Source organism: Dermochelys coriacea, chromosome 21 (genome assembly GCF_009764565.3).
Source record: "Dermochelys coriacea isolate rDerCor1 chromosome 21, rDerCor1.pri.v4, whole genome shotgun sequence".
Classification (NCBI taxonomy): Eukaryota; Metazoa; Chordata; order Testudines; family Dermochelyidae; genus Dermochelys; species Dermochelys coriacea.
In genome coordinates this window covers 11,503,444-11,530,337 of record NC_050088.1, presented here as the reverse complement: position 1 = coordinate 11,530,337, position 26,894 = coordinate 11,503,444, and the positions used below count along the sequence as shown (strand labels likewise).

Genomic DNA, 26,894 nt, shown 5'->3' with positions numbered 1-26,894 from the left:
TCCAGTAATATTTTTTGACAGTCTGACATTAAACCTAACAATATCTTAGTCCTGTAGTCAAAGTGGTGGGAGAACTGGACCTGGTTAGGATGTGCGTCTGTCAGAATGCCAGTTTCCTTTGTCTCAGATAATTAATTCCCTTCTTTTAGCCAGAATACACATGGTGCCACAAAGAAAAATGTCAGGCTTTGACATCTCAAAGCCAGTTTACTAGACTCTTTGCAAGCGTCCATTTCTCTCTGCCAGAAGACTTAGTTAAATGCTCAGTGAGTGGCAGATTTTATACCATTGCTTGTTTCAAATTAATGGAAAACGTGGATCATAGCAAGCTAGACTGGCTACGTTTGTGTCTTTGAAAGGGCTGCTATAAATTGCAGATAAGCCTGACCAAAGCACACCCTCTTTTATAGCAAAAGGCAGTTTCGCTACACAGGGGTTCTCAGGCTCTTTCATATTGTGGGCCACATTTTAATAGAGAATCTTGTGAGCACCTCCTCTCTCACTTGCTGTAACACAGACCACCTCCCCTCCTATTCACGATTGTATAACATCCCTGTGGTGACGACAGTAATTGCTTACATAAAAAAGTAATACTAAGGATGTACTGAATGTGTTTTTAATAGTCTCTTAATGTGATTGAGCAACTGGAAATAAAGAGAGCCAGCATCTATTGACCAACCAGTTCTCGGCAGACAGGCAGCAACTGCTGCAGTCCTTTGGCCATGGTTTCTGCACTAGACAGTTGATCATTCTTGAGATTAGGCTGGCCATAGCCTGGTGGTAGAGGTTGGTATCCGGGACTGATTTAATAAATGGTCTCCTTTCAAATTCTTCTGCCCCTGGTTAATTGGTTTTGGTGATGGGAACTGCCTGAACATTGGCATTATGTAGGCAATAAGGGAGTGCTTATTCTGTTGTGATAGGTGTTTGTTGGAATTGTGGGAGAGCCCAGCAGTAACTTGTGGGCACATGGTAAAATTGTCCAGTGGTTTAGAGCACAGAATTTTGAGTTGGGACTTTGGGTTTCCGTTCCTGGCTCTGCCACTGATTTGTTTGTGTAACGTTTGACAAGTCACACAAATCTTTCTGTACCTCATCATCCACACCAATAAAACAGGACAATGTGTAACTGCTGGTTTGGGGAGTTCTGAGGCTTTGTGATATTTGCAGAGAATGCTGAGATCCTTGGATGTGAGTGCTGTAGAAGGGTTTATAGAAGCTGTGTGGAGAGAGAAAAAGGCTACCCTCTTGTTGGCTGGGGTGTACCCCTTTTTTGGGTGCAGTAGGGTTTGGTTGGTAGCTTTTTTTGTTGTTGTTTGGATTAATATCCATAGCTACAGATGAGCTCTTAAATACTGAATAAACCTTATGGTGAATGCCCCAAGGGAAAAAAAACGCTTCTCAATTAAAACTAAAAAAAAAAAAGAGAGATATAAGGGTGGCTTTGCCCTAACTGGTTCTTTGAGTGTATAGTGCACAAAATATTTATAATTTAAAAAAATACATAGTATAAAGATGAATATCACTGGAAAAGAGAGCTCTGAAGAAACACTGTCAATCTAAAATGCAATCCATTTTTTAAAAAAATTAGATAATTTCAGTTATATCTGCCACTAAGTCCCTCTGCTGAGGTTTCTGACTTTAGGATATTTAAAGGTTGTTGTTTTTCTTTTCCCCCTTTGCAGCCTCCTAAACCCAAAGGTAACGGGAAATTAACTAAACACATGCTTTTTACTTTCTGTTTGTTTATAACATGTATTTAACAACACTGTCTCTAGTCAGTTTCCCCTGTTAGCATGAGTTCAAAGTCATGTTTGCCTTTAAAGGTGGATGTATCCTTACCAAATGATTTCTCTTAAACTTGAAAAATCCGTTTTCTGTTTATAAATCCCTGAATGACTGATTTCTCCCACTGGTTTCTATTAGCCTCAACCCCAAAGGCAGTGGGAAAGTTTCACAATTGTAACTAGTTTAATAGATCTGTTTTATGTCTAAACACAATTGCTTTCTAGTTCTACGTCATGCATTTCCTTGATTACACATTGCACAGCAGTGCAGCTACCAAAATAGAATAATGATTTTAAGGAAATTGCCAGGAAATATTTTTAAAACTTCAGGCAATTCCTTTCTCATCAGGGGGTATTGTAAAACATGTGTCCTTGATGGAGAAAATTGCCTTATTGTCAAAGCCTCAGCCGGTTGCGCAATGAGTCCAGACGAGCATGGTATTGTTGCAGGGCTGTCTGTACTTACACAAATTCTATCCTCCATCCTTCTGACCTTGTTGCCAACTCGTTGTCACTATTGTCTCATGCAGCTTGCAAAGCTTAGTATTTTTCTTAAAGCTCCAGTCCCTGGGGTTCTGCACATATGAGATTCTCACATCTTTCTTTCTTAACAAGGGCAAGTTTTTAGCCCTTTTTTGTTGCCGTGAGAACCACAAAAACATGACCAAATGCACCCTAAAGGGTAATAAAGAGCCCCACACTTATTATGGTTAAACCCCCCCCCTTTTTTTGGCAGGGCCTGATTCATGATTTTTGACCTCTTCTCCCCCCCCCCCCCCCCCCCCGAGTAGTGTGTTCTTTCAGGTAATGTCCATGTCCTGTATCTTTTTAAATGAGAATTGTTTGCAGTAATGGGCTCCAACAGGAAATCCAGTTTACCAGGCGCATTGGGCCCTGTGTATCTCTTCTCTGCAATCCCCATCTGAACTGTGTGTTTAAAAGATAAACTTACTTTAGTCTCTCTCTGAGGCCTGTAGTCTGTGAGCAGTGGAAAGCAGAGGAACATGGAAGAGCCAGATGAAGGAGGTGGAAGTGGGAAGAGGCATAGGGCAAAAAGAATAACGTGTGGTGAGAAGAGATACCAGATCAAGGGGAAGGAAGGCAATATTGCCAGCCCTCAGTGTTCAAAAATCATGAGTCAGTACCCCCAAAATTGTGCGATTGGCTTAACAAATCATGGGTTTTGAAACCAAAACAAAAAACATGGGGTTCTTTTTATTTGGCTTTTGAACCTTTTTGGGTATGTCTCTGCGCAGCTGGGGGTGTGATTTTCAGCCCAGGTACTCAGACTTGCAGTAGCTTAGCTTGACCTAGTACACTGAAAATACCAGTGTGGCTGTCGTGTCCTGGGCAGCGGCTCAGGCTAGCCATCTGAGTCCAAGCTGGCCCAACCCCCTGCGTCCAAGCTTGGGTGGCTAGCCCAAACCACTGCTCGTTCTGTAGCATCAACACTGCTGTTTTACAGGTTTCAGAGTAGCAGCCGTGTTAGTCTGTATTCGCAAAAAGAAAAGGAGTACTTGTGGCACCTTAGAGACTAACAAAAACCATTTTTTCCACCAAATGCATCCGATGAAGTGAGCTGTAGCTCACGAAAGCTTATGCTCTAATAAATTTGTTGGTCTCTAAGGTGCCACAAGTACTGCTGTTTTAGCACACTAACTCAAACTAAGCTAATGTGACTCTGTCAATGTGTTAGGAATCACACCTCCTAGGTGCAGTGCAGATGTACCCAAGGGCACACTTAAGTCGCATTGTCAAGCTTTTCTCTGCAGCCATATGAGTTAAACCCTATTCTAAAAAAAAAGCTGAGATTTGTATGTAAGCAGAGGATTCCAGGAACTGGGGCTTAAAGAAAAATACCAAGTGTCTTGAGACTTGTTTTCTGTGAGTGTCAGCAACACAGGGAAAAAGAAGAGACATTGACAGGACAAAAAGGGGGAACGGTGGGTCTTAAAAGGCAACAGTCATGCAGAGATTTCAGGATGTCAGCTCACTGGCACAGGAACTATACTTCCCTGCATGTCTGTACAGTGCTGAGCATATTTTGGATATAGATCTCAATTTTTTATTTTTTTTTTTTTCAAAAAATGAGATGGATCAGGAGGGTGGGCAAGAAGAAACAACAAGGAACCTGCGGTGGGGGTGCTGCTTTTAAAAATAGCTGTTGGTTTTGATTTTCCAAAGACACAGAAAATAATCCTCTATGGGAAATGGTTGACGTATACTGTGGGCATAAAGTAATTTGCAGTACAATGCACAAAAAGGTTAGTGTTCTAAATAACTTTCTCCACTTGTGGGCCATGAAACAGCTCCTCAGTGATCGGGCTTATTTGGTTGATGGATGAGAGGGAGTTTACACATGTATGGTTTTCCATGCCCTTGTAAACAGAAATGTCTATCTTTTAGGGAATGAAGGCGTTTTCTATGTTACTTGGCATCTTTATCAGTAAACTTAACACACATGCTGATCACCTTGTGTTTGGAAGCTTCATGGTCACACGGTCGTTTGGTTGGTCCAAGCTGATCTTTTTGTATGTTTGTCTAAAATGTGTTCCTCTCTAAGGTCCCGGAAGGAATGACTAGTGTATCTCTGACTGGGACAGTGCTTGTGCCTGTCTATTACAGTTGGTCAGGAGGCAGAGACTGTCATCCATCCCTTTGTCACCTCTCTGCTAAGCTTCTACTCTAATGTGCTACTCTTGCAATCTAGGAATGCAGAACACAGCTGTCTGTTAGCTAACTGGAATGGGACACTTGGGGCATACAGTTCTGGTGCTCAGGTCTCTGTCCTGGCTTTTTGCTCCATTTCAGCACGTCAATGTGAATCTTTCAAACCCAGAATTAAATGGCTGAGACTCTTTGACTTTTTGTCCCATCATAGCAGTTGATTATCTAGCATGCTCTTGCTGTGGTTCTCTGGTGTTCAACCTTCCAGAGCCAATGGCAAAACTCGTCTGAGGACGTTCCATGGATTGATATGCTGATTTGTGATGTCACAGTGTTGCCTCAAAACATGGCAGTGATTGATTGTCAATGACCGAATATAAGGATGTGAAACCAGGATAACTTTACACCTCTCTGTGACTCCATGTATTGAGTGATTGTGTGAGGTTATCGCTGATCTCTGTTGCTAAAAAGATCCTCAAAGAATTAACAAGACTTTTAGTAGCTGAAAACCCATGCTGTCACACAGGTGTAACTTGTATTTATTAAAAACGGCTGCAAACTTAAATTGGATGGGAACAGACTACCAGCCCTACTGATGATTGAACCTGGTGATATTCCATCAAAAAGAGCTCTCCACCATACTTGTAGCTATTTCATCACTTCACACTGATTCAACAGACATTTTAGGCTTCTGAGTGACACTCCTGGAATCCTTCTATAGAGATTGCAGTGGTGGTGAAGTCATATTGGCTATTCAGAGGAAACCTTGCATGGAGAAATCTGGCTTTCATTGACTGTTAAAAAGTTGTTCCGAGTCACTAACAGTGCAATGGGAGATCAGATTGGTCTAGTCCTGTTTGCGTATACAAGGTAGATTCTGTGTTTTACGAATTTTCTTTTTAACAATTCGTGGCTCGTGTCCTCCATAGAAAGGGATGTTCCACTTTGCATATGTAGATCAGTTTTATGCTAATAGATTTTCTTTCCTGCAAAGGTCAAATGGCAGAACTTTGTAGTTAAGTTTCCTCTGTTGCTTTTCTAAAATGTTTCATACTTCTCTGTGCTGGTGCTCTTGCACTGGGTACCTTAGAGGAGCGTAGACCTGTGAAAATACAAATTGCCGTTGAGCGTGGTATATTGTATGTGTTTTGACAGCATCTGTGCTTATGAAAGCAGACAATGACAACTGACGAGGCCACAAAGAATGAAGGAGAAGTCCAGACAGCAGCTCTTGCTGAACAAGGAGAGGACATCACACCCAATCAAGATCGAGGGGTTCTGAAGGTGAGGTCATTGCCAAAGCTAATTGCACATTTCAATAGCTGCTACACTCCTAATTCAGTGAATCTAGAGCACGTACACATCTGTTAACTGTCTGAATGTTAGTGGCATGGGTTGTCTTACAGCTTCCAGCACAATAAAACTGAGATTTTTTCAAAGTTGTCTAGGGGATTTAGTAGTCCAATTCACTTTACAAAAATAGGAGGACTTAAATGGCATGGAGACCACAAGTGCAGTACAGGTATCAGCCTTCACTGTGAATGTCACTGCTAGTGTATGTCTAATCAGATCTTTAGCAGTACATACATGCAGTATATGTATGCATTACTCATAGGCTTTTCCCTAGATCTAATTTCTATTATTTGGGTCGTCTAGTCTGTTGCTCAGTCCCTTTTCCTACTGGAGGCAAATCCAGGATTGTTCCGCGGTATATTTTCGAGGGCTTCATCCTGTCTGTTGAATATAACTATTTCCCAAGTGATATCTCCTCTGCACACATTCCCTGCTCCTTTTAGCTGACGAACTGCCTTCTCCAAACAGTAGCATAAAAGAATTTTGACCAAAAGCGAATGGAATGATTGTACCTCTATGGATGTGGCATTCCATTGGCAGCAAGTAAATATTATTTTCCTGACTAGATTCCTAAATATGATACTTAAACACATCCCTGTATAATCGTAAAGCCTCTATAACTCTCCCTATTGTGGCCTGTACAAATCTCTATATATGTGATGGGAAACAACTAATGCTATTTATTGATTTTTATTTTGGGGGGACAAATTTAATAAAAAGGTTATTTAAATCATTACCTCTTTAGATTTCTGCCATCATGAGTTGGAAGACAGGATTGATCTAGAGATCTGGTTCTTGCAGAAGATAGCTTGAATAGCCATGGCCATTGGGAGGCCAAATCCGCATCCCTAGATCTCCATGGAAATGGCTATAAAAACGTGCTCTGTGTTCAAACGTGGCATTAAAAAAAAATCTTCCCTTGAATATACCTGGGAAAGCTCAGCAATTTTACTTAAACACTGCATCAGAGGTACTACTTAAACTGAAAAACAAGACCATGTTGTTGTGCTACCAACTATAGACCTGCTGGCTGGTACGCAACATTCATTGGGCTTGTTCTCTGGGATTGGGGTTGTGCAAGGAACTGTGAGGTGGGTGTTTTGTTGCGCTGCTGGAACCAATGAGGCTGGGGTGCGCCAGCTTCGCCTTACTATTCAAAATATGCTTTGTGTTCTGGGAGTTTGGAGTTGTTGGAGAGAGGAGCTTAGCTGCATGGTTGTGTCTAGAACCTAGACATTTGCCTAGAGTAGAAGAACTGTGGGGCTCAGTCAACTGAAGCTGCCTGTTTGTTGAAATGGACTCTTCCTATCTTCATCCGAGTTGTCCTTCTGTCTCCTAGGTTGTGAAGAGGCCTGGTAATGAGGATAAATCCCCTATGATTGGAGACAAGGTTTATGTTCACTATAAAGGAAAGCTGGCCAATGGAAAAAAATTTGATTCCAGCCGTGACAGGAATGAGCCATTTATTTTCAGTCTGGGAAAAGGTAAGGAGTGAAATGGAATTGCAATCTCAGGGATCCAAAGTGCATTTTCTCTGGATAATGTCAGTTTATTGATACATAATTCTGTTAGAGTGCATGATTAAGCGGAATGAACACAAGACTGGGAATAAGGACATTTTAAGTTATCATACTAGTTCTGTTGCTGAGTAAATGTGGCTGTGTGTGATTCAGTCACTGTGTGTCTGTCTGTCTGTTCAGGACCCCTGGGGTGTTGAGATCATATTTTATAGGCCCAAATTTCCAAATGTTTCCTGATTTTTGGGTGCCTCTGGAAATGTGACAATATCTAGCAGTTTACATTAAGTCAATGGTTGATGTTTGTGCTCAGCACCTCTGAGAATCTGTCTGTGGGTGCTCAAAATCAGATCACAATGGAAATATATATTTCCTTCCCCTCTAATTTTGTGTGCTGCTTTACCCGTTCCTTCTGTCCACATAATTATAGCCTTTTGCAAAATGGATTTTTAAAGTGTTGAGTGTGACAGGATTTGAACTGCATACCTGCCTATTTGTATCTTTTGCAGCCAGTGGTAACCTTTATACCCCCCCGATTGAATAATGCCTGAAGAACTCTCTCATGAAGTTTTAAAGTTCCTGTTGTCAGGCAGATGTCACTAGTAACATAAACGTGGGGAGAGTGTAGCTATATTGAATTAAAAATATAAAGGCATTATTTCTAATTACAATGCTTGCTTTTCAAAGCTCTTATGAGATGTCAGCAGATCTTCAAGGCAATTTGGTTTTAGCCTTCCTGAGCAACAAAGGGAGTTACGCTTAGACAAATGAAATTCTACCTTCTGTTTGCTACGTGGCAGGTTGAGAACAAAAAGGAATTGTTTTGGAGTACATGGCTTTTAATTATTATTTTATTTTAAATTTAAGGACCACCATTTACTAACGGCCTCTATTTACTAAGATTGCATTCCCCTTTATGGCCCTTAAGCTTACAGAATGGAAACATTTGCTCCTGTAATGGCTTACAGCTTCAAAATCCTTCTGTAGAAAGTGGACAGGAGAACATGATCAGACTCCTCGATTGTGAAGTTTATGCAATTCTTTCTATAGAATTTGGGGTATTAAACCAGAAGAACAGCTTAGTGCAATAGTTCTTCCCTCCTAGAACTCAGTTGTAGGGCCTTTCATGCAAGCTTGTGGGAAACTCGTGTGAAGCTGCTCTCTGCTCTCAGGGGGCATCAACACACCCTTTGTAGCCACTCTGCCATTTCCCCTCCACAGCCCCACTCTAGCACCTAAATAACAGAGTGTTATGCAGGCTCTCCATGGTGGGGTGACATTCTCTACTAATGTGGAGGGGGCTGCAACAAGTTTCCATGACCAACTCTTCTGACGTACGCTTCAGTGTGTCCCTAGATTATGATGACCGCTGTATCTGATGGATTCCTATAGTAGTTGAGTTGTGTAGCTGTTGTGACTCTTTTTGTATTGGTTTCATGGCCACAAGTAAAGACCGTAAATGCACAGATATAGCAGAGTGTTTGAAAAAAGAAATGGACTGTGTCTAAAACTTGTTTTTGGCAATTTCATGTTATAAATCATTCACCCGTATTGAAGCATGTCCTTCTCTTAGGCCAGGTAATCAAGGCATGGGACATTGGGGTTGCCACCATGAAGAAAGGGGAGATCTGCCACTTGCTGTGTAAACCAGAATATGCGTATGGCTCGGCCGGCAGCGTCCCGAAAATCCCTTCCAATGCAACCCTCTTTTTCGAGGCAAGTATGTGTAAGAGTGTTGGTATGGAAACTCCCTCCCTTGGGATATGCTGTTAAAAACCAATTCAACACAGCAGTTGGCTTCTTGAATTGTTTTCCCACCACCTTCAGCAACTCATGCCCATGCTTTCTCAGAAATATACGTCTAAACTAGAGAAGCAGTGCCCAGACAGGATCTGAAGCTACCAAGCCCAGAAAAGAAGACTTAACTTGGAAGCATATGGAAAACACCTACACAAATCGGACACAGACTCTGTTAATTCTCTGGGGTGGATGTGTGTGTGTTTGTACATCTATAAAATAGGGGGAGGGCAGGTCAAAAATGTTTTCACATCATAAAAATCCATTAATGCCAGTGAGCTAAATCAAAATAAGGGTTGGCATGGAGCAGCTGTTGGTCAGCCAAACTGAGCACATTGTGTATGTGTTCACTTGGCAAAACCTCTCAAATAAAAGTGTGCAAAACCCAACAGAAGTAAAGCATCTTTAGTTAATTAAGGCTCAGATTGTCCCAGCTCTGGCTGCAATTAATTGCCTTGAAGAGCTACTGGCCTCAGTGTGCCTGTTTTCATTGTCAGCAGACTTAATGGCCTCTTTCTTAGTGGTGCTATGTCTAGCCAACAGAGACCGAGAAGGGCAACGGAAATGATTAGGGGTATGGAACAGTTTCCTTGACTGGAACTGTTTTGCTTAGAAAAGGGATGACTAAGGAGGCAGATGTGATAGAGGCCCATAAAATCATGAATGGTGTCAAGAAAATGAATAGGGAAGTGTTATTTACCCCTTTACAGCATGCAAAATCATGAATGGTGTCAAAGTGAATAGGGAAGTGTTGTTTACCCCTTTTACAGCATGCAAGAGCCAGTGGTTACTCAATTAAATTAATAGGCAGTAGGTTTAAAACAAACAGAAGGAAGTATTTCTTCACACAGTCGGTCTGTGGAACTCTTTGCCAGGGGATGTTGTGAAGGCCAGTAATATAACTGGATTCAAAAAAATAATTGGATAAGTCATGGAGATTTGGTCCATCAATTACTATTAGCCAAGATGCTCAGGGATGCAGTCCCATGCTCTGGGTGTCCCTAAACCTCTAACTGCCAGCAGCTGGGACTGGATGGTGGGATGGATAACTTGATGATTGCCATGTTTTGTTCATTCCCTTGAAGCATCTGGCATTGGTCATTGTCAGAAGACAGAATATTGGGATAGATGGACCATTGGTCTGACCCCGTGTGGCCATTCTTATGGTCTGTTATCTAGGGCAGTTTTCACAGAATCCCACATCACTGTTTGAATTACATCCTTACAGGATTAGTATGCTCTAGTTTTATTCTTTCTTTGTGCTACTTTTCAGGTATTATGCACATTCCAGTTTTTAATAAATTGGACCTGTTCCCTACCTTAGAGCTGGCTTTTATGGGCTTCTTCCAATTGTCAGCTGAATTGGTTTTCCACATCTAGAATCACATCTAGGATGTTGCTTAGGCTATACTTTATTTATTTATTTATTTATTTATTTATTTGTTTAGATTGAGCTTCTTGATTTCAAAGGGGAGGATTTATTTGAGGATGGAGGAGTCATCCGGAGAATCAAACGGAAAGGGGAAGGATACTCCAACCCAAATGAAGGAGCTACTGTAGAAAGTGAGTACCGGCTTGGCTGCAGGAATAACTAAACGCACCTGAACAGCCAAGTGCAAATGAAGCCTCCAGGGGATTTGCAGCACTGTAGCCATCTCTGACGATGAAGCAGGTTGATAGGGTTGTTTCTGTGGAGTGCTGGGAGGGTCATCCATCATCGGTTTGCCAGTCTATATTTTGTACTGTCTCTGTGTGACCAGATCAGACCCTGCAGCTGTGCCAGAAGGGGGTTCCTAAAGCGTGTGTTCTAGCTCAAAGACTGGAGTGTGCCGTTTGTCAAATAGCACACAAGTTTATATATGTAGAGGACACTGGCCATGGTTTGTGTGGTTTTGTGTGAAGACAGGGTGGCATGGGGGGGAGGAGGAAGTCGAAGAGAGAGGCAGTTAACTCTCAGCCTTAAAGTGTCAGCATTTAATATGTTAACACAATTCTTCCTTCCGTGGCCAATCCAGAGCCACTGGCTCGTAAGGGTTTAATGGAAAGCAGCTAGGTGCTGATGAAATGGCCACTGAGGTATAACTCAAAAAGAAAAGGAGTACTTGTGGCACCTTAGAGACTAACAAATTTATTAGAGCATAAGCTTTCGTGAGCTACAGCTCACTTCATCGGATGCATTTGGTGGAAAAAACAGAGGAGAGATTTATATACACACACACAGAGAACATGAAACAATGGGTTTATCATACACACTGTAAGGAGAGTGATCACTTAAGATAAGCCATCACCAACAGCAGGGGGGGGAAAGGAGGAAAACCTTTCATGGTGACAAGCAGGTAGGCTAATTCCAGCAGTTAACAAGAATATCAGAGGAACAGTGGGGGGTGGGGTGGGAGGGAGAAATACCATGGGGAAATAGTTTTACTTTGTGTAATGACTCATCCATTCCCAGTCTCTATTCAAGCCTAAGTTAATTGTATCCAGTTTGCAAATTAATTCCAATTCAGCAGTCTCTCGTTGGAGTCTGTTTTTGAAGCTTTTTTGTTGAAGTATAGCCACTCTTAGGTCTGTGATCGAGTGACCAGAGAGATTGAAGTGTTCTCCAACTGGTTTTTGAATGTTATAATTCTTGACGTCTGATTTGTGTCCATTCATTCTTTTACGTAGAGACTGTCCAGTTTGGCCAATGTACATGGCAGAGGGGCATTGCTGGCACATGATGGCATATATCACGTTGGTAGATGCGCAGGTGAACGAGCCTCTGATAGTGTGGCTGATGTGATTAGGCCCTATGATGGTATCCCCTGAATAGATATGTGGACAGAGTTGGCAACGGGCTTTGTTGCAAGGATAGGTTCCTGGGTTAGTGGTTCTGTTGTGTGGTGTGTGGTTGCTGGTGAGTATTTGCTTCAGATTGGGGGGCTGTCTGTAAGCAAGGACTGGTCTGTCTCCCAAGATCTGAGAGAGCGATGGCTCGTCCTTCAGGATAGGTTGTAGATCCTTGATGATGCGTTGGAGGGGTTTTAGTTGGGGGCTGAAGGTGATGGCTAGTGGCGTTCTGTTGTTTTCTTTGTTGGGCCTGTCCTGTAGTAGGTGACTTCTGGGTACTCTTCTGGCTCTGTCAATCTGTTTCTTCACTTCAGCAGGTGGGTACTGTAGTTGTAGGAATGCATGATAGAGATTTCCAATTTCCAATTTCCATCCCACCATCAACCTCAGCCTGGACCAGTCCACACAAGAGATCCACTTCCTGGACACTACGGTGCTAATAAGCGATGGTCACATAACCACCACCCTATATCGGAAACCTACTGACCGCTATTCCTACCTACATGCCTCTAGCTTTCATCCAGATCATACCACTCGATCCATTGTCTACAGCCAAGCGCTACGATATAACCGCATTTGCTCCAACCCCTCAGACAGAGACAAACACCTACAAGATCTCTATCATGCATTCCTACAACTACAGTACCCACCTGCTGAAGTGAAGAAACAGATTGACAGAGCCAGAAGAGTACCCAGAAGTCACCTACTACAGGACAGGCCCAACAAAGAAAACAACAGAACGCCACTAGCCATCACCTTCAGCCCCCAACTAAAACCCCTCCAACGCATCATCAAGGATCTACAACCTATCCTGAAGGACGAGCCATCGCTCTCTCAGATCTTGGGAGACAGACCAGTCCTTGCTTACAGACAGCCCCCCAATCTGAAGCAAATACTCACCAGCAACCACACACCACACAACAGAACCACTAACCCAGGAACCTATCCTTGCAACAAAGCCCGTTGCCAACTCTGTCCACATATCTATTCAGGGGATACCATCATAGGGCCTAATCACATCAGCCACACTATCAGAGGCTCGTTCACCTGCGCATCTACCAATGTGATATATGCCATCATGTGCCAGCAATGCCCCTCTGCCATGTACATTGGCCAAACTGGACAGTCTCTACGTAAAAGAATGAATGGACACAAATCAGACGTCAAGAATTATAACATTCAAAAACCAGTTGGAGAACACTTCAATCTCTCTGGTCACTCGATCACAGACCTAAGAGTGGCTATACTTCAACAAAAAAGCTTCAAAAACAGACTCCAACGAGAGACTGCTGAATTGGAATTAATTTGCAAACTGGATACAATTAACTTAGGCTTGAATAGAGACTGGGAATGGATGAGTCATTACACAAAGTAAAACTATTTCCCCATCGTATTTCTCCCTCCCACCCCACCCCCCACTGTTCCTCTGATATTCTTGTTAACTGCTGGAAATAGCCTACCTGCTTGTCACCATGAAAGGTTTTCCTCCTTTCCCCCCCCTGCTGTTGGTGATGGCTTATCTTAAGTGATCACTCTCCTTACAGTGTGTATGATAAACCCATTGTTTCATGTTCTCTGTGTGTGTGTATATAAATCTCTCCTCTGTTTTTTCCACCAAATGCATCCGATGAAGTGAGCTGTAGCTCACGAAAGCTTATGCTCTAATAAATTTGTTAGTCTCTAAGGTGCCACAAGTACTCCTTTTCTTTTTGCGAATACAGACTAACACGGCTGCTACTCTGAAACCTGAGGTATAACTCAGGCTCTTCTCTCTGAGTCACCCTGGTCCTCATTTTGTCGAAGGCCTCCTCTGGCTTTGATCAACAAACCAATACTAAATTGTGCAACCAGTTCTCCTTAGTTTGATGTGGAAACTTTGAAGAAAATTAGCATGTACGGTATGAGAGTTGTGTCTCCTTGGTTGTCTTCCTTTATACATTAAATTTTTTTTTGAAGATTTTCCATTCTCGTGTTGCGGTCTGAAAGACGCTGTAATGCAGTAGGGGACCATGTGTAGGCTGCTTTGTCTAGTCAAACTCTGGATTTTCTTGTGTATATGTGATTAAAATCTCCACCTCAATTTAGCTACTACTGTAGCTTTTACTTGAGTCCAATATTTATTAAATGTTACAAGCATACATGTCTTGGCCTAAACTAGGTAGCTTCCTATTTTCATAGTGCTTTATAATGTTTGGGTTGCATCTATAATACAGTTAAGGCTTTTCTTTCCCTCTTCCTTTGGATGGCTATTACCTGGTGGGCATAGATTAATGAGAAGGGTCTACTGAAGTCAGTACTGTTCTATGGGTTTAATTGAAGTCCTAATCTGGCCCGAAAGCAGTGATCTGAAATCCCATTCAGATTCCTTGTAGCACTCTTTCTATCAATATGATGGAGTAATTATAGCTTCTCTTGTAAAGCAGCTATTTTATGTAGAGTGGAAGGATGAAGGAAGCCAAGTTTAAAGAGAACAATTGAACCATAGAATTAGAGAGCAATAGAAGTCTTGGCCATTTGAATGGCTAAATTGTACATTAGGATTAGCCCCTTCTCCCTATATCAGAGTTTCTGTATGGTATGAGTTTATGAATCTTTTTGGGAGGGGAAAAAAGAAAAGGAGTACTTGTGGCACCTTAGAGACTAACAAATTTATTTGAGCATAAGCTTTCGTGAGCTACAGCTCACTTCATCGGATGCATGGGAGGGGAGAAATTGATCTGAATTGTCACATTCAGCTTGTTAAGCCTGTTAATTTAAATGTCTAGTCCTTTAGCAGGACTGATTTTAGAGAGAACTCCTCTGGACTCTAATTTCACTCTGCCTATGGAATGTTTTGGGTCGTGGTTATGTGCACTGAGACAAGTTTTGTATAAAGTTTCAAGCTTGTTTTATTGTACCTAGAGGCCAAGTTAAAAACAAAAAAATCAAAGTAGATACCAGCTTAATAGTCCTGACCACTGCATTCCTTTTTATTACTTATTTTTTGGTTTCATTTAAACATCAAAACCCATTATGCTTTTGTGTGCTCAGGAAGTTTGTAACCAGACACACAATTATCTTTATTACGCCACAAAGTAACAAATAGAAAAAAACACTTCTTATTTAGAGCACAAATAATTTGTTTTTAATCACTATATAGTGGTTTGATTTGTCAGAAAGAGGAAAACATACCAATTTAATCAGCAATTTGGCTCTTCCTTAAGCATAGATTCTAGGGCCAGAAGGGACCATAGTGATGATCTAGTCTGACGTCCTGCATAACACAGACCATAGAACTTCCTGAAATAATCCCTATAGCAGATCCTTTAGAAAAATATACAACCTTGATTTAAAAAATCCTGATATAGCAGTTCTTTAAAGACTCCCTCAGAGTGGTGGTTAGTAGTGGGCCTTTCTCATGGCACATGATGATAAATCCTCCTTTAATTTTTTTTTAACTGTTTAAAAAGTACATTTTCTTCTTTCCTTATTGCATTAATTTGGACACAGGCATAGTCAGGATAATGGAGATTAATGCCCTCTGAGGCAGTTTTGCATAACACATGCAGCCTGTGCAAGGCAGAGGTCAAGAACTGTTTACTAATGCTATTCCCAAAAGTTGCGCTGTGCTAGCAGTTTGGTTCAGAGCAAGTTACCAATGTGGCCTTCAGTTTCATTCTGATCTAACTAGCTGCCCAGGGCCTGGGTTTCCTTAAATGTGCTTTAAGGACAGGGGCAAATTTCAGACTGGCAGCTTCTTAAAAACAGTATTTTTGGTTGCTACCATGCTCTCTGACTGTGTGTGTGTGTGTGTGTGTGTGTGTGTGTGTGTGTGTCTGTCTCTCTCTCTCTCTCTCTGTCTCTGAATGACCCATTCTAGACTCCATGTCCGGCACAAGGTAGTAGGATCAGACACAGGTAGTGGGATTAGGATGGCACAGAACAAGAGGAATAGCAATGATCTGTCATAATAATCTATTTTCAACCAGACAGCAGCCACATTTTCACTCTTAAAATATTTCCATTGAGTTCTAGTAAAAACCCAGTATTAACTCAGAAACTAGTACAAAGGTACCTGACATCACTGCTATAATTAGACTGGAAGAATACGTGCATATACCAGAACTGACATCTCTGGGTTGGATTTTCAAAGGCAATGTTATTAGCTTGAGTTATAGGGCATAATTCAGAGTCCCACTTCCTAGACGCAGCCTAGAGTAGAATTTTTGCATTCTAGCTTTTGTTACAGTCTTTTTTCTGTTTTTAATAGGAGTAAAAATTGCAGTCAGCACATCAGGTTCATGTGCCAGCCACATTCAGAACACAGCGTTCTGTGCTCTTCAAAACAAAATCGCTCTAGGCACTGAGAGAACAATAAGTCAGTGCTGCAGCTGAAGTGATGTTCTGCAGCCAGGCTGGGGTTTCTTGCTGTGTTGTCCAAGTGTAACTGTATCCAAAGGAGCTGCTTTAGATACCTCTTAAATGCACTTGGAAAAACAGAGCAGGAGACTTTCCTGTTGCCATTATATTTCCATATAATTAAAATGGAATAAAATTACTGTGCTTGAATTCGTAGCAAGTCTGTGAAAGGCCAGCTGGAAGCTTCATGCCATCCTGTATGTTCAATTCTTAAAGCTTGCACCTTAGATCGCTGTCTTCGCATGCTGGCAGAGGCTGGCAACAGATTAACCGTGAGTGCCATACTGCTAGAACCAGGGCTCTTACATCAAACTCACAGAATTATTCTGGTGAAGGCAAGGATTTGGGAAACTGGGAGTGCTTGTTTCAATGAGCCCTCTTAAGGCAGCATGGAACTGGAGTAGCAAGGAGCTCCCTCTCCAGCTCAGTCTCTTGGCTTATTCCCTTATTCCCAGCGATTCCTGCTGGTTTCAATGATTATAATAACCTGGATAGCCCCATTATTGTGTTTTGGTGTTTACAGGCAATAGCAGGCCAGATCTCTGCGCCAAAGCAAAGGAAGAGGGAGGCTTTAGGTGGTAGAGTAAGGTTATCAGGTTACTTGTTTTCAAAATGTACGCTGAGAATTGCTGTGGGAGTGTGTGAGGTGCACTGTTTTTTGTTAAAGCAGAAAACCAAGGTAATGGAATAGTGTAGGTCAGGAGTCACCGAGCTTTTGGCAAGGGCTGGCTGGGATAACAAGGATTCCTTTTCAAGAAAAATGGGAGGTTTCTAAATGTTTGTGTTCCCCCACAGATCTTTTGAACCCTTTTGCAAAAAGAGGCATGGGAGGAGGGGGCAGATTTGGAGCTGGGGCTTGAACCTGGGTTTCCCACATGCAAGGAGAGTGCTCTAACCACTGGGCAGTTGGCTATTCTGAGGGGCGGTGTTCCCGTCTGTCTCTTGCGCTCTCGTTTTTGGACCCAAGAAACCTTTCTAACTAAAGTTTCATTAGAATTGATACATTTGCGCAAAGAGTTTGTTTCAAGGAATTGGTATTTTCCCACAGAAACATTTCATCAAAAACTTCCTGACCAGCTCTCCTCTCTCCAGTGGGTGCCCTTTCATATCATTCATATAGGGGCCCTCGTGCAGCAATGGGATAAGCCAAATATCTGTGATTTCCTGTAGCTCTGTCTTGTGGTGTAGGGAACTGTGATGTTTAGTGGGTCGCGCCGACCAATGAGGAGTTCTGTCACTGCCTGTCTGGTAACTGTGGGTGCCTTTATGCTGTGCAGCGTTGGTTCAAGGCCCTCACATTGGTAGCCTTTCCACAAGCAAAAGGTCTCACCCTAGCTTCTACCAGCCTAGTTACTCTTTGCAGGGTGATACCTGCTGCCCATCCAGTCCCGAGCCACCCCAAATCTATCCTTCCAGGGTTCTTAAGTACGAGACACTTGGACTTTTTCTCTCTCCTTTGTCACCCCCGTCCTCTGCCCCCAGGCATGAAACCAGCCACCCTGACACCAGCTTCTTTTAGGATGCGTGCTCCACGCAGTTTGCGCACTAGAGACCTGATTGGGTAAAAATAAATAAAAAGTTTAGTTAATAGAAAACCCCCAGATTGAAAAATGAAATAGTCAGGAAAGAAAATAAACTGAAAGACACAACCTTAGGCTTTACACTTCCATATTAAATAAAATCCCTTTTCAAATGCAAGTTTCCTGTTGTCTGGGAGCTGTTTCCCAGCGTACCCCTAGACCTGGATGCCCAACCTCAGACACAAGCCTGCTTTTTAAAAGACTTTTTTTCCTCTCTGTCCATGGTGTGTTCATGTTTATTCAGTGCGGAGGCAATTCCCTCTTGACTTGATAGCTGAGGATGTCTCAGTGTCTTCCGGTTAACTCCTAATGGTCCACCATTGTCCTTTCCTATGCTGCACAGTCAGTCATTTCTTGGAACTGGGTAGTGTAAACGCCTGGTTTGGGAGGTGCCCCTCCCCGCTTAACTGCTCCCAGCCCTGCCGCAAGGGGTAGCGGAATGTTGCAACACAGATTATGTGCAGAATTTTGTATATACACAAATATCTACGTTCATAACCATAGTCTGTATACGTATCTCATAATGACCCTCCAGTTCAGAACACTGCACGTGTTCATAAAATACAGCTTGCAATCAGTTGGTTCAGCTGCTCATTTTGGGGAAGGTTCAACCTTGCGTTCTCCCCTTGGAGTCTCTTGACCCTGATTGTCATAGGATCTCTGTTACCAATTGCACGAAACTTGTCACATTGTGCTTTCTAGTTCAGTGATTGGCCAGCCACGCACTGGCCTGCTATTCTAGTTCTTAGCTGTAGATGACCGATGCTAGACATGTCCCGAGGCTGTTGGGCAACTCCAGAGCATCATCACAATCCCTGTCCTTCTCTGCAGTGTTCCAGGTGCAGCATCAGTGCTAAGATGTGACTTTGTTAAGCTGATAAAGATGCATATATTTCTCTAGTGATTGTATTTTGTAAAAGTTCCAAGTGCCTCTAACTGTGATTAAATGGAAACTGGATTAGTCATCCATGTTGTGGGCTGGAATTTCCCAAAACCACACAACAGTGCAGATGCAGTGATAGCACCAAGAAGAATGGCAGGTTCACCCAGTGCTCAAAGACTGGATTGTCTCATCAGAAGGCTGTTTAACTGCTGTGTGCTGAACTGGGGTGGTTCCCGCCAGGCAGAGGGCACAAAGCAAGATAACCTCTGCATGACAAAGGTTTGCCAGCTCTCTACAAGAGAGCTCAGTAGCTCTTCCTGTATGTCATTATGTTACTCCTATTTGTCTGTTTTATCAGCCTCTGACACTGAAATGGATTCTCCTTCAGGTTGTCCTGGAGCGCATTTAAGTTTGATATCTTCTCTCTGTTCATTACCACTTGAAGTAACTTTCCTCGTGGATTGTATTTTCTAAATGGACAACCTACCCTAAATTCTCAATTACTGAGGGACAATCTTCACTCATTGCTATATTTGCATTCCACAACCAACTCTCCGTATAACATTTTCTGAGGGATGTACCCGAATACTTGGATGCTAATATCTAAACTGCATTCTTAAATTTATTCACCTAAATTTGGGTTATTTCTGATTATGCACTATATGTATTTTATGACTTTAAAAACAAACTTTGTATTTGTGGATAATCTAAGCACTATACTCGGATCTACGGACACTCTTTTCTTAACCTGTGTACTATATAGTTTTTTAACATTAGCTTTAATAAAATATATAAATCTGTTAGCCCTTATGGGAAACATCTGAGCTGGTGCAGCAGCACCTGTGGAGCATGCCTGCAGAGTGTGGTGCTGATTTAGGATCACGAGAAATATGTGAATAGAACCAGAGAGTTTTAAAGATTGGGTAGGCCATGGAATAGACACGGTTGGTCAGATATTGGGTAAAGAAACTTTTCTAACCTATTTAAAGATCAAAACTAACTTTAACTGGCTCACTCTCCCATGGTACCAGTATATTCCAGTTAGGCATTATGTTTCTCAGCTTTCTATATAAAACAACGTTCCTAGAAAGTTAACTTTTAATAGACGTGATGGTGACTGGTCAATTAAACAAAAATAATTAATTATATCCATCTTTGCAGACAGCTTATCCTAAGCGCAAAAAAAAAAAAAAAAGGCCATGCTGGGAAAAGCATCTGGATAGACAAATTATCCCAGAGGAATGGGATTTGAGCTCAAAAAGGGGACAATCAACCTCAGTCTGTAGCATGATAAAATAACATTTCTTTAAGCTTCTGTTTCAGTGGCCTCTCGCACCACTCAACTTAAAAATATATGTGTGACTGAATGGGGATAAGTGTGGGGGGAAATTATGGTGAGAGAGGAGATTCTATGAATATATGGCGGCCGTGTCTAGTCATTAGAGCATTGGGATGTATTACCAAACCTCCTGAGGCTTCCTAGCAAAAATGGTCCCACGAAAGGAAATGAAGAATTACTCTTTCATCTGCTGGGAGCTGCTAGGCTACTGATTAGCCTCTCACTGGAAAAAGGAAAATAATCCAGCTATAGAGGAATGGCTAAAAAAAAAAATGGGGGGTGATTATGGAAAAATTAATGCACCCATTACATATCCCTGCCCCGCCCCCAAAATAGTAGTACACCTATCCAACTTCTTTGAACTTGAACATTTGTTAGATACGCCTGATTTGTTAAATATGTGTGATCAGAGATTTCAATGGACTTAATAAAATGATCAGAAACCACATGTAGTGGGTCATGTGAAGATGCTTACACCCTGTGTACCTTATGGTACACCCTATGCCTATTGGATAGAGAGACCTGATGGTTACATTCATGTGTGTTTCTCCACACAGAAGGTCAGTGTTGTAATGATGATTGCTTTGTCTGATATTTACCGGTCAAGGATTTATAAACCTGTTAAAACTGCCTAAATCAATAGTTTTTCAAAAGTGAATAGCTGAGCACCAGTTAGCACTGAACAGGAATTATACCTGGGTCTACAGGCTGTAAGTCAGTTTCCTTACTCAGGCCAGAGTCCTGTTGACTTCAGTAGAACTCTTATCTGACTAAGGATGATGGGATCAGACCATGGGCAGGCTACCTATTGAAATTCTCTTGAGGAGAGGTATTAAAGGAAAATAAACCTTCAGTTACTTTCCCATTGCCTTGCTTTGCAGTTCTTCTGGGCAGGGGAGAGGGGAATGTTGAACCTCCTCACCACCAGAAATGTGGGCCACATGGTCAGTAGCTGACTAGATTTTACATAAGCAGGGAGGAGCTGAACTTTCCAAAACCCAAGGAAAGCGAACGGCCATGTTGCATATCTCAGTGCAGGGTGTGTACTACATGAAGACAGAATAGGAATATATCCCTGAACAGTTCTAAAGCACCCCTCGCTGTAGTGACTAGACACAATAGTATGAATATGCTTCTCATTGTTGAGAATCTGCATTTTGAAACCCAGTCTAAACTAATGACAAGTTTCGGAGTAGCAGCCGTGTTAGTCTGTATCCGCAAAAAGAAAAGGAGGACTTGTGGCACCTTAGAGACTAACACATTTATTTGAGCATAAGCTTTCGTGAGCTGTAGCTCACTTCATCGGATGCATCCACAAGTACTCCTTTTCTTTTAGTCTAAACTAATGTGGTTCTTGGAATCTCCAGACTTTACAATTCTTAGTAACTTTTATTTGAACATACAGGAGATGTTGTGAGTGTTGGTACCACTTTGAGAGCACAGATCACATGAATCTTAAACAAGCAGGGAGTTTGTGCTTTTTCCATGGTCTACAGATTCAGCCTGTCACATTCTGTTCAGCTATGGGTTAGGGACAGCTTTTCCCCCCAAATGTTAGATATTTTCACAAGAAATGATTTTCAACTTTATATTGCAAAAGAACGAAAACACTTCTTTTCCCAGATTGTAGTGATATTTACACAGTCACTGACCACTAATAGGCCCTCTCTTGTCTTAAGTGGCCACTTTAAGTAACACCAAGATTTTTAGCAGCATTTTGGTAACTGTTTGAGAGACTGCCCTGGGGAGTAGGCAGTAAACTTTTAAAGACAATTTGGTGGTTGCTTACAAGAGATTTCACTTTATGTATAAATAAACATAGATGCTACAGACAGGATTCTTCTTACCTGTAGCCAGAAGCTGCGTACTGTTGTCACCTGAGACTGTATTTGTCTCCGTCTCAAAATAGAGCTGGGTTATTCCCTGAAGATTAAAAAATGTTAATCTTGTACTTGAAGCCCTTAAGAACAGGGGACAGTGATAGAAAAACAAAGTCTTTAATTGTGCAACTCTGTCAGCCCAGTGAAACTTTTCTGGCAATTTTGTGTGCCTTCCTTGCATCTCTTACTCTTTGTTTCCCTGCAGTCCACCTGGAAGGATTTTATAGTGGCAGAATATTTGACTGCAGAGATGTGACGTTTGTTGTTGGAGAAGGGGAAGACCGTGACATTCCAATTGGAATTGACAAAGCTCTAGAGAAAATGCAGAGAGAAGAATACTGTATCTTGTACCTTGGACCACGGTAAGAAACTTTTTTTTTTTTTGCTCTTGGTGAGCAGTATCTGTCTGAGCATCTTGCAGACAATCTCAGTAGCAGACTGTTACTGAAAAGGATATGTTTCTTTCATAGGTTTCAGAGTAGCAGCCGTGTTGGCTTGTATTCGCAAAAAAGAAAGAGTACTTGTGGCACCTTAGAGACTAACAAATTTATTTGAGCATAAGCTTTCGTGAGCTACAGCTCACTTCATCGGATGCATCCGATGAAGTGAGCTGTAGCTCATGAAAGCTTATGCTCAAATAGTTTCTTTCATAGGATCTTCTCTACAAATGCCCACCCCTATGATCTCCTAGGAGCCACCCAAACCTGTAAACTGATATTTTCAGTTTCTGGAAAGTTTGACAAGAGCATTGTTGTACCTGTGTGAAATCTGTCTGTTGAATAGATAATCGCATCTAATTTGGCTTTGTTCATAGTATTCATACAAGCTGTCACAAAGCAGGATTAAGGAGAGTTGAGTTGTGAGCGAGCGCTCTTGTTCAGATATTTGTATCTGAACTATTAAAGGAAATGCACCCATCACTATCAGTGCAATCCATGGCTTGTTTTTGTGCAACCTTATAGCTTCCGCATATTACATAGACCAAAATCACATGCATGGTGGTTGACGATAGGAATATCCATTTGCACCCAAAGCATCCTATGATCTAGCATACCTTCATTTTGCTCTTATGGAATAAAATCATCCTATCCTGACATGTTTAAATGCTGGAAGAGGGTTGGAATGGTGTCCAGTTACTGAGATAAATTTAGGCCAAACCGTCAATTTCTGGTTTGCAAGGTCAGGTGCCTACATATGGATTTAGGTGTTTAACTTTAAGTAGCCTGCCTTTGAGGCACAGGAAAAAGAGCACTGCCCTTGAAGGGTGATATTAAAGGAAAATGGAACTATATAATTAATTGAAAAGACAGCAGAGCTGAGTAGAGTAGAATCCTGGAATATCAGGGTTGGAAGGGACTTCAGAAGGTCATCTAGTCCAACCCGCTGCTCAAAGCAGGACCAATCTCCAATTTTTGCCCCAGATCCCTAAATAGCCCCCTCAAGGATTGAACTCACAACCCTGGGTTTAGCAGGCCAATCCTCAAACCACTGAGCTCTCCCTCCCCTCCAGTATGGGTGATGCATCACATCTGAATGACAGGGGAATAGTGTTGAATGCAGTCCTGTTTCTAAAAGCAACATTGCCACTGACAAGAAACTTGGCACGGTTTCCTATTCAACGTCTGGCTTGTCTCTAGGGTTTGGTGTGTAGCTCCCCACTTGTACCTCCGTGTGTGCATGAATAATAAGAATATTGAATGAAGTGCCTGATCACACACCCTTTCCTCTGACACTTTATTTTTATGCTGTGTTTCAGATATGGGTTTGGCGAGGCAGGGAAGCCTAAATTTGGCATCGAGGCAAATGCTGAGCTTGTGTATGAAGTTACACTTAAAAGCTTTGAAAAGGTGAGAATAGAATTTCTCTCAAAACACTCTCTCTCTCACAAAAACTACTGGAAGCTGTTCTGCATTGAAAGCATTTAACACTTTCTTTGGTGTGGCTGTAACGCAGCCCTGGTAAAGCAGTTACATCATCAAAGTTCTCGGTGTTTTTAATTTGTTCTCCTATGTTGGTTTGTTTTATTTTTTGGATGCGTTTCAAGACTTGTTCCTTTATTTGTTCCTAGGCCTGTTCTCTTTGTACTTTTTTTTTTTTTTTTTAAACTAGGCTGCAGACAAAAAAGTTCACGTCCTGCCAAACTGCTCTGAAAGGAGGGCAGGGTTGGGCTGCTGAACAGGCTGTGCCCTCTTTCGGAGGCCGGAAAATGTGCCCGTGTTTGTTCAGTGCTAATGAAGAACAAGATGTACATGGGGTGGAGCAGATGCTGCCAGGCTCTGTCCTGGGGCATGTTTGTGGGAGGTAGGCATTTGTGCCTGGCTTCCCTCCCCCATCTCTTAACGGGAGAGGACAGAATTTCCCTTCTCCCTGTAGAGACACTTTACCCACCCCTCCAATGCTGGCTGGTATGTTGTTTTGAATGGGGTTTTTGGAGCACATGGGGTTCGAATGGACCAATCTTGTTAAACAAGTGTCCTCTTACCTGATCTTAGGCACATAATGGCTTTCTTTAACACGCAGCACTGACGAGTCCAGCCAGTCAAGGAGAAATCCTAGACAGCTCTGTCCACTTGACGTGAAGGACTTGAGTCTCAGGTTGCAGGACTGACCAGTCATTTTGACTTTATTGCCTTTATAATTCCTAAAGCTGAATGTATCTGGTGGACAGATAAAGGATTTATTTATGACTATAGACCCATACTTGCTTTTGTGATCCACTCCTCCCAGCTGCCTCCAGTAGCAAAGTGGCTTCCTCCTGACACCAAAGAACAAACTCCTTCAGATAATGAGTGAGCATTGGCATGGCAAAGAATTGGTAATAGCAGTATAGCTTGGAGTCAGCATGTCTTGAAATCTGGGTTTCTAGAAGTCAGTTTCTGTTGTTGGGATAAGGAGAGACGAGGTGGGTGAGGTGATGATGCCTTTTATTTTATTCTGTTGGTAAAGGACAAGTTTTCAAGCTACACAGAGATCTTCAGGTCCCCTACGTAGATCGAAAGCTTGTCTATTTCATCATCAGAAATTGGTCCAATAAGAGATATTACCTCACCCACCTCGTCTATCTAATATCCTGGGACCAACATGGCTACAACAACATGACAAACAAGTTGGGATAAGGAGCTGCCCTAGAAGTCAGGAACTCCAGCTGATATTGTTTCCTTTCTCATCTTCTAACAATTGTTATAAATGTTTGCACACAGGCCAAAGAATCCTGGGAGATGGACACCAAAGAGAAACTTGAGCAGGCTGCCATTGTCAAAGAGAAAGGGACAGTGTATTTCAAGGTTTGTAAAGACTTAGTAGAAACTGGGTCGCCAAGAAATGAAACTGGGATTCCAGTCTAACACTTTCTTAAATTGCTGGTGGACCCTTCAGAGAAACAATTGAAGGGCTTGTCAACACGGGAAGTTAATGTGCAGCAAGCTGGAGTTTGACTTTACAGTGCACGAGCTACTGTGCACTAAACCCCATCTGGGCGCACACTCATAGCACACAGAAGGTGCCTTTGTGTGCTTTAGCTTAATTGCCCGAGAGCGCTTTTAGTGTGCAGAGTGTTCACATGGGGAGTTAATATGAAGTAGCTGGCATGCTGTAAATTCACACGTGAGCTTGCTGTGCACTAACTTCCCTGTGTAGACAAGCTCTAAAACATCATTGAACAGGCATAAAATGTCAGTTTGTCCCTCCCAAACAGTTTTAACCCTAGGCAAGGCAAATATTGCCCCTCTCCTGCCTACCCTCCTCTTCAAATGACCAATATGGTCTATTGCAAACTTGACCTTCCCATCTTGGCGTAGCACAGAAGCCTGAGGAAGGAGCTGCAATGTAGGACAGCAGTTTGGCATTGGACTGTTCTTGCCTGATACGTGGCTCCTACTAAATAAGGAGGTACCACTAAGAAAAGGTTTCTTCGTTTAACACTACTGTCTGCCTTTTTGGGCACTGTATGGAATAGCCTTATGACTTCCAAACTTCATGCCTCTAATGCTTCTTTACACAGTGCAAATTTAATACATGGAACTCATTGCCATAAGATATTGCGATCAAGAGGTTTAGCAAGATTCAAAAAAAGGATTAGACATTTATATGAGTAGTGAGAATATCCACATTTACATTATGCCAAATACAATTTATGGGGTTATAAACCCTCCTGCTTCAGGATATAAGCTCAACACTGAGAGGAATTGCCAAGAAAATTCCTGTATAAGTTAGTTATTCTAAACTGTCTGCTGTGTGGTTTCTCATTCCTTGCTCTAAAGCATCTGGTTCTGGCCACTGTGCCGTGCAGGATATTGGCTTTATCTAGTATGACAATTCTAATAGTTCCTAATAATAGAGAGCTTTATTGAAAGGAAGATGCGCACTATCCATTTTGTAAGTAAAACTAAATTACTTGAATTCAGGGACACATCAAAGTATAGCTGACCTTGAAAAACAGATCGCTTCCATCAAGGTAACAGCGGGTTTGGAGAAGATGTTTTAGTCTCCAGACTTTGCTCTGTCAGGCGATATTAGCATCTTTTATCTGAACAGTTAAAATTATTTGTTACAAGTCATGTTGTTTAAATGTAGTTGGCTGTTTTGATGGATTTGTATTTGAGTTAATGAAGATATTCATATCCTTGCCTTTCAGCCTTCCGCTTTCAGCTGTGAAGCTGTTTAATTTCTGAAACTGGATGAACACCATTGGTCCTTCTCCCCCTGTATTACAGCGTGTTTCTGAATAAGCAGTTCTCTGTTCAGTCTATCTCTCATGGAAACTATGGGACACCGATCTTTTGGGTCCCTGGAAACTGCCTTTTGTACTTTAGTTTTGCCTGCCCAGCAGGGGAAAGGGCATAATCTTTCTCTACTCCCACAGTGG

General features: G+C 42.0%; 1 protein-coding gene across 19 annotated transcripts in view; it reads left to right on the top strand.

Annotated features, from left to right (window-relative positions):
- The window catches only part of FKBP5 (FKBP prolyl isomerase 5), a 56,075-nt gene that overhangs the window by 22,348 nt on the left and 6,833 nt on the right, over positions 1-26,894 (top strand). For 12 of the 19 annotated variants that reach the window (XM_043500271.1, XM_043500272.1, XM_043500266.1 and 9 more), the window contains 7 exons: positions 5,610-5,738; positions 7,147-7,291; positions 8,898-9,040; positions 10,570-10,684; positions 22,236-22,392; positions 23,787-23,877; positions 25,231-25,314. In XM_043500271.1, coding sequence (XP_043356206.1) covers positions 5,634-5,738; positions 7,147-7,291; positions 8,898-9,040; positions 10,570-10,684; positions 22,236-22,392; positions 23,787-23,877; positions 25,231-25,314 — 840 coding nt within the window. In that variant the 5' untranslated portion in view covers positions 5,610-5,633. Of the gene's footprint in view, positions 1-5,609; positions 5,739-6,558; positions 6,778-7,146; positions 7,292-8,897; positions 9,041-10,569; positions 10,685-22,235; positions 22,393-23,786; positions 23,878-25,230; positions 25,315-26,894 lie in introns of those variants that run through there. The other 7 variants (XM_038379758.2, XM_043500277.1, XM_043500264.1 and 4 more) reach the window with 3 other exon arrangements.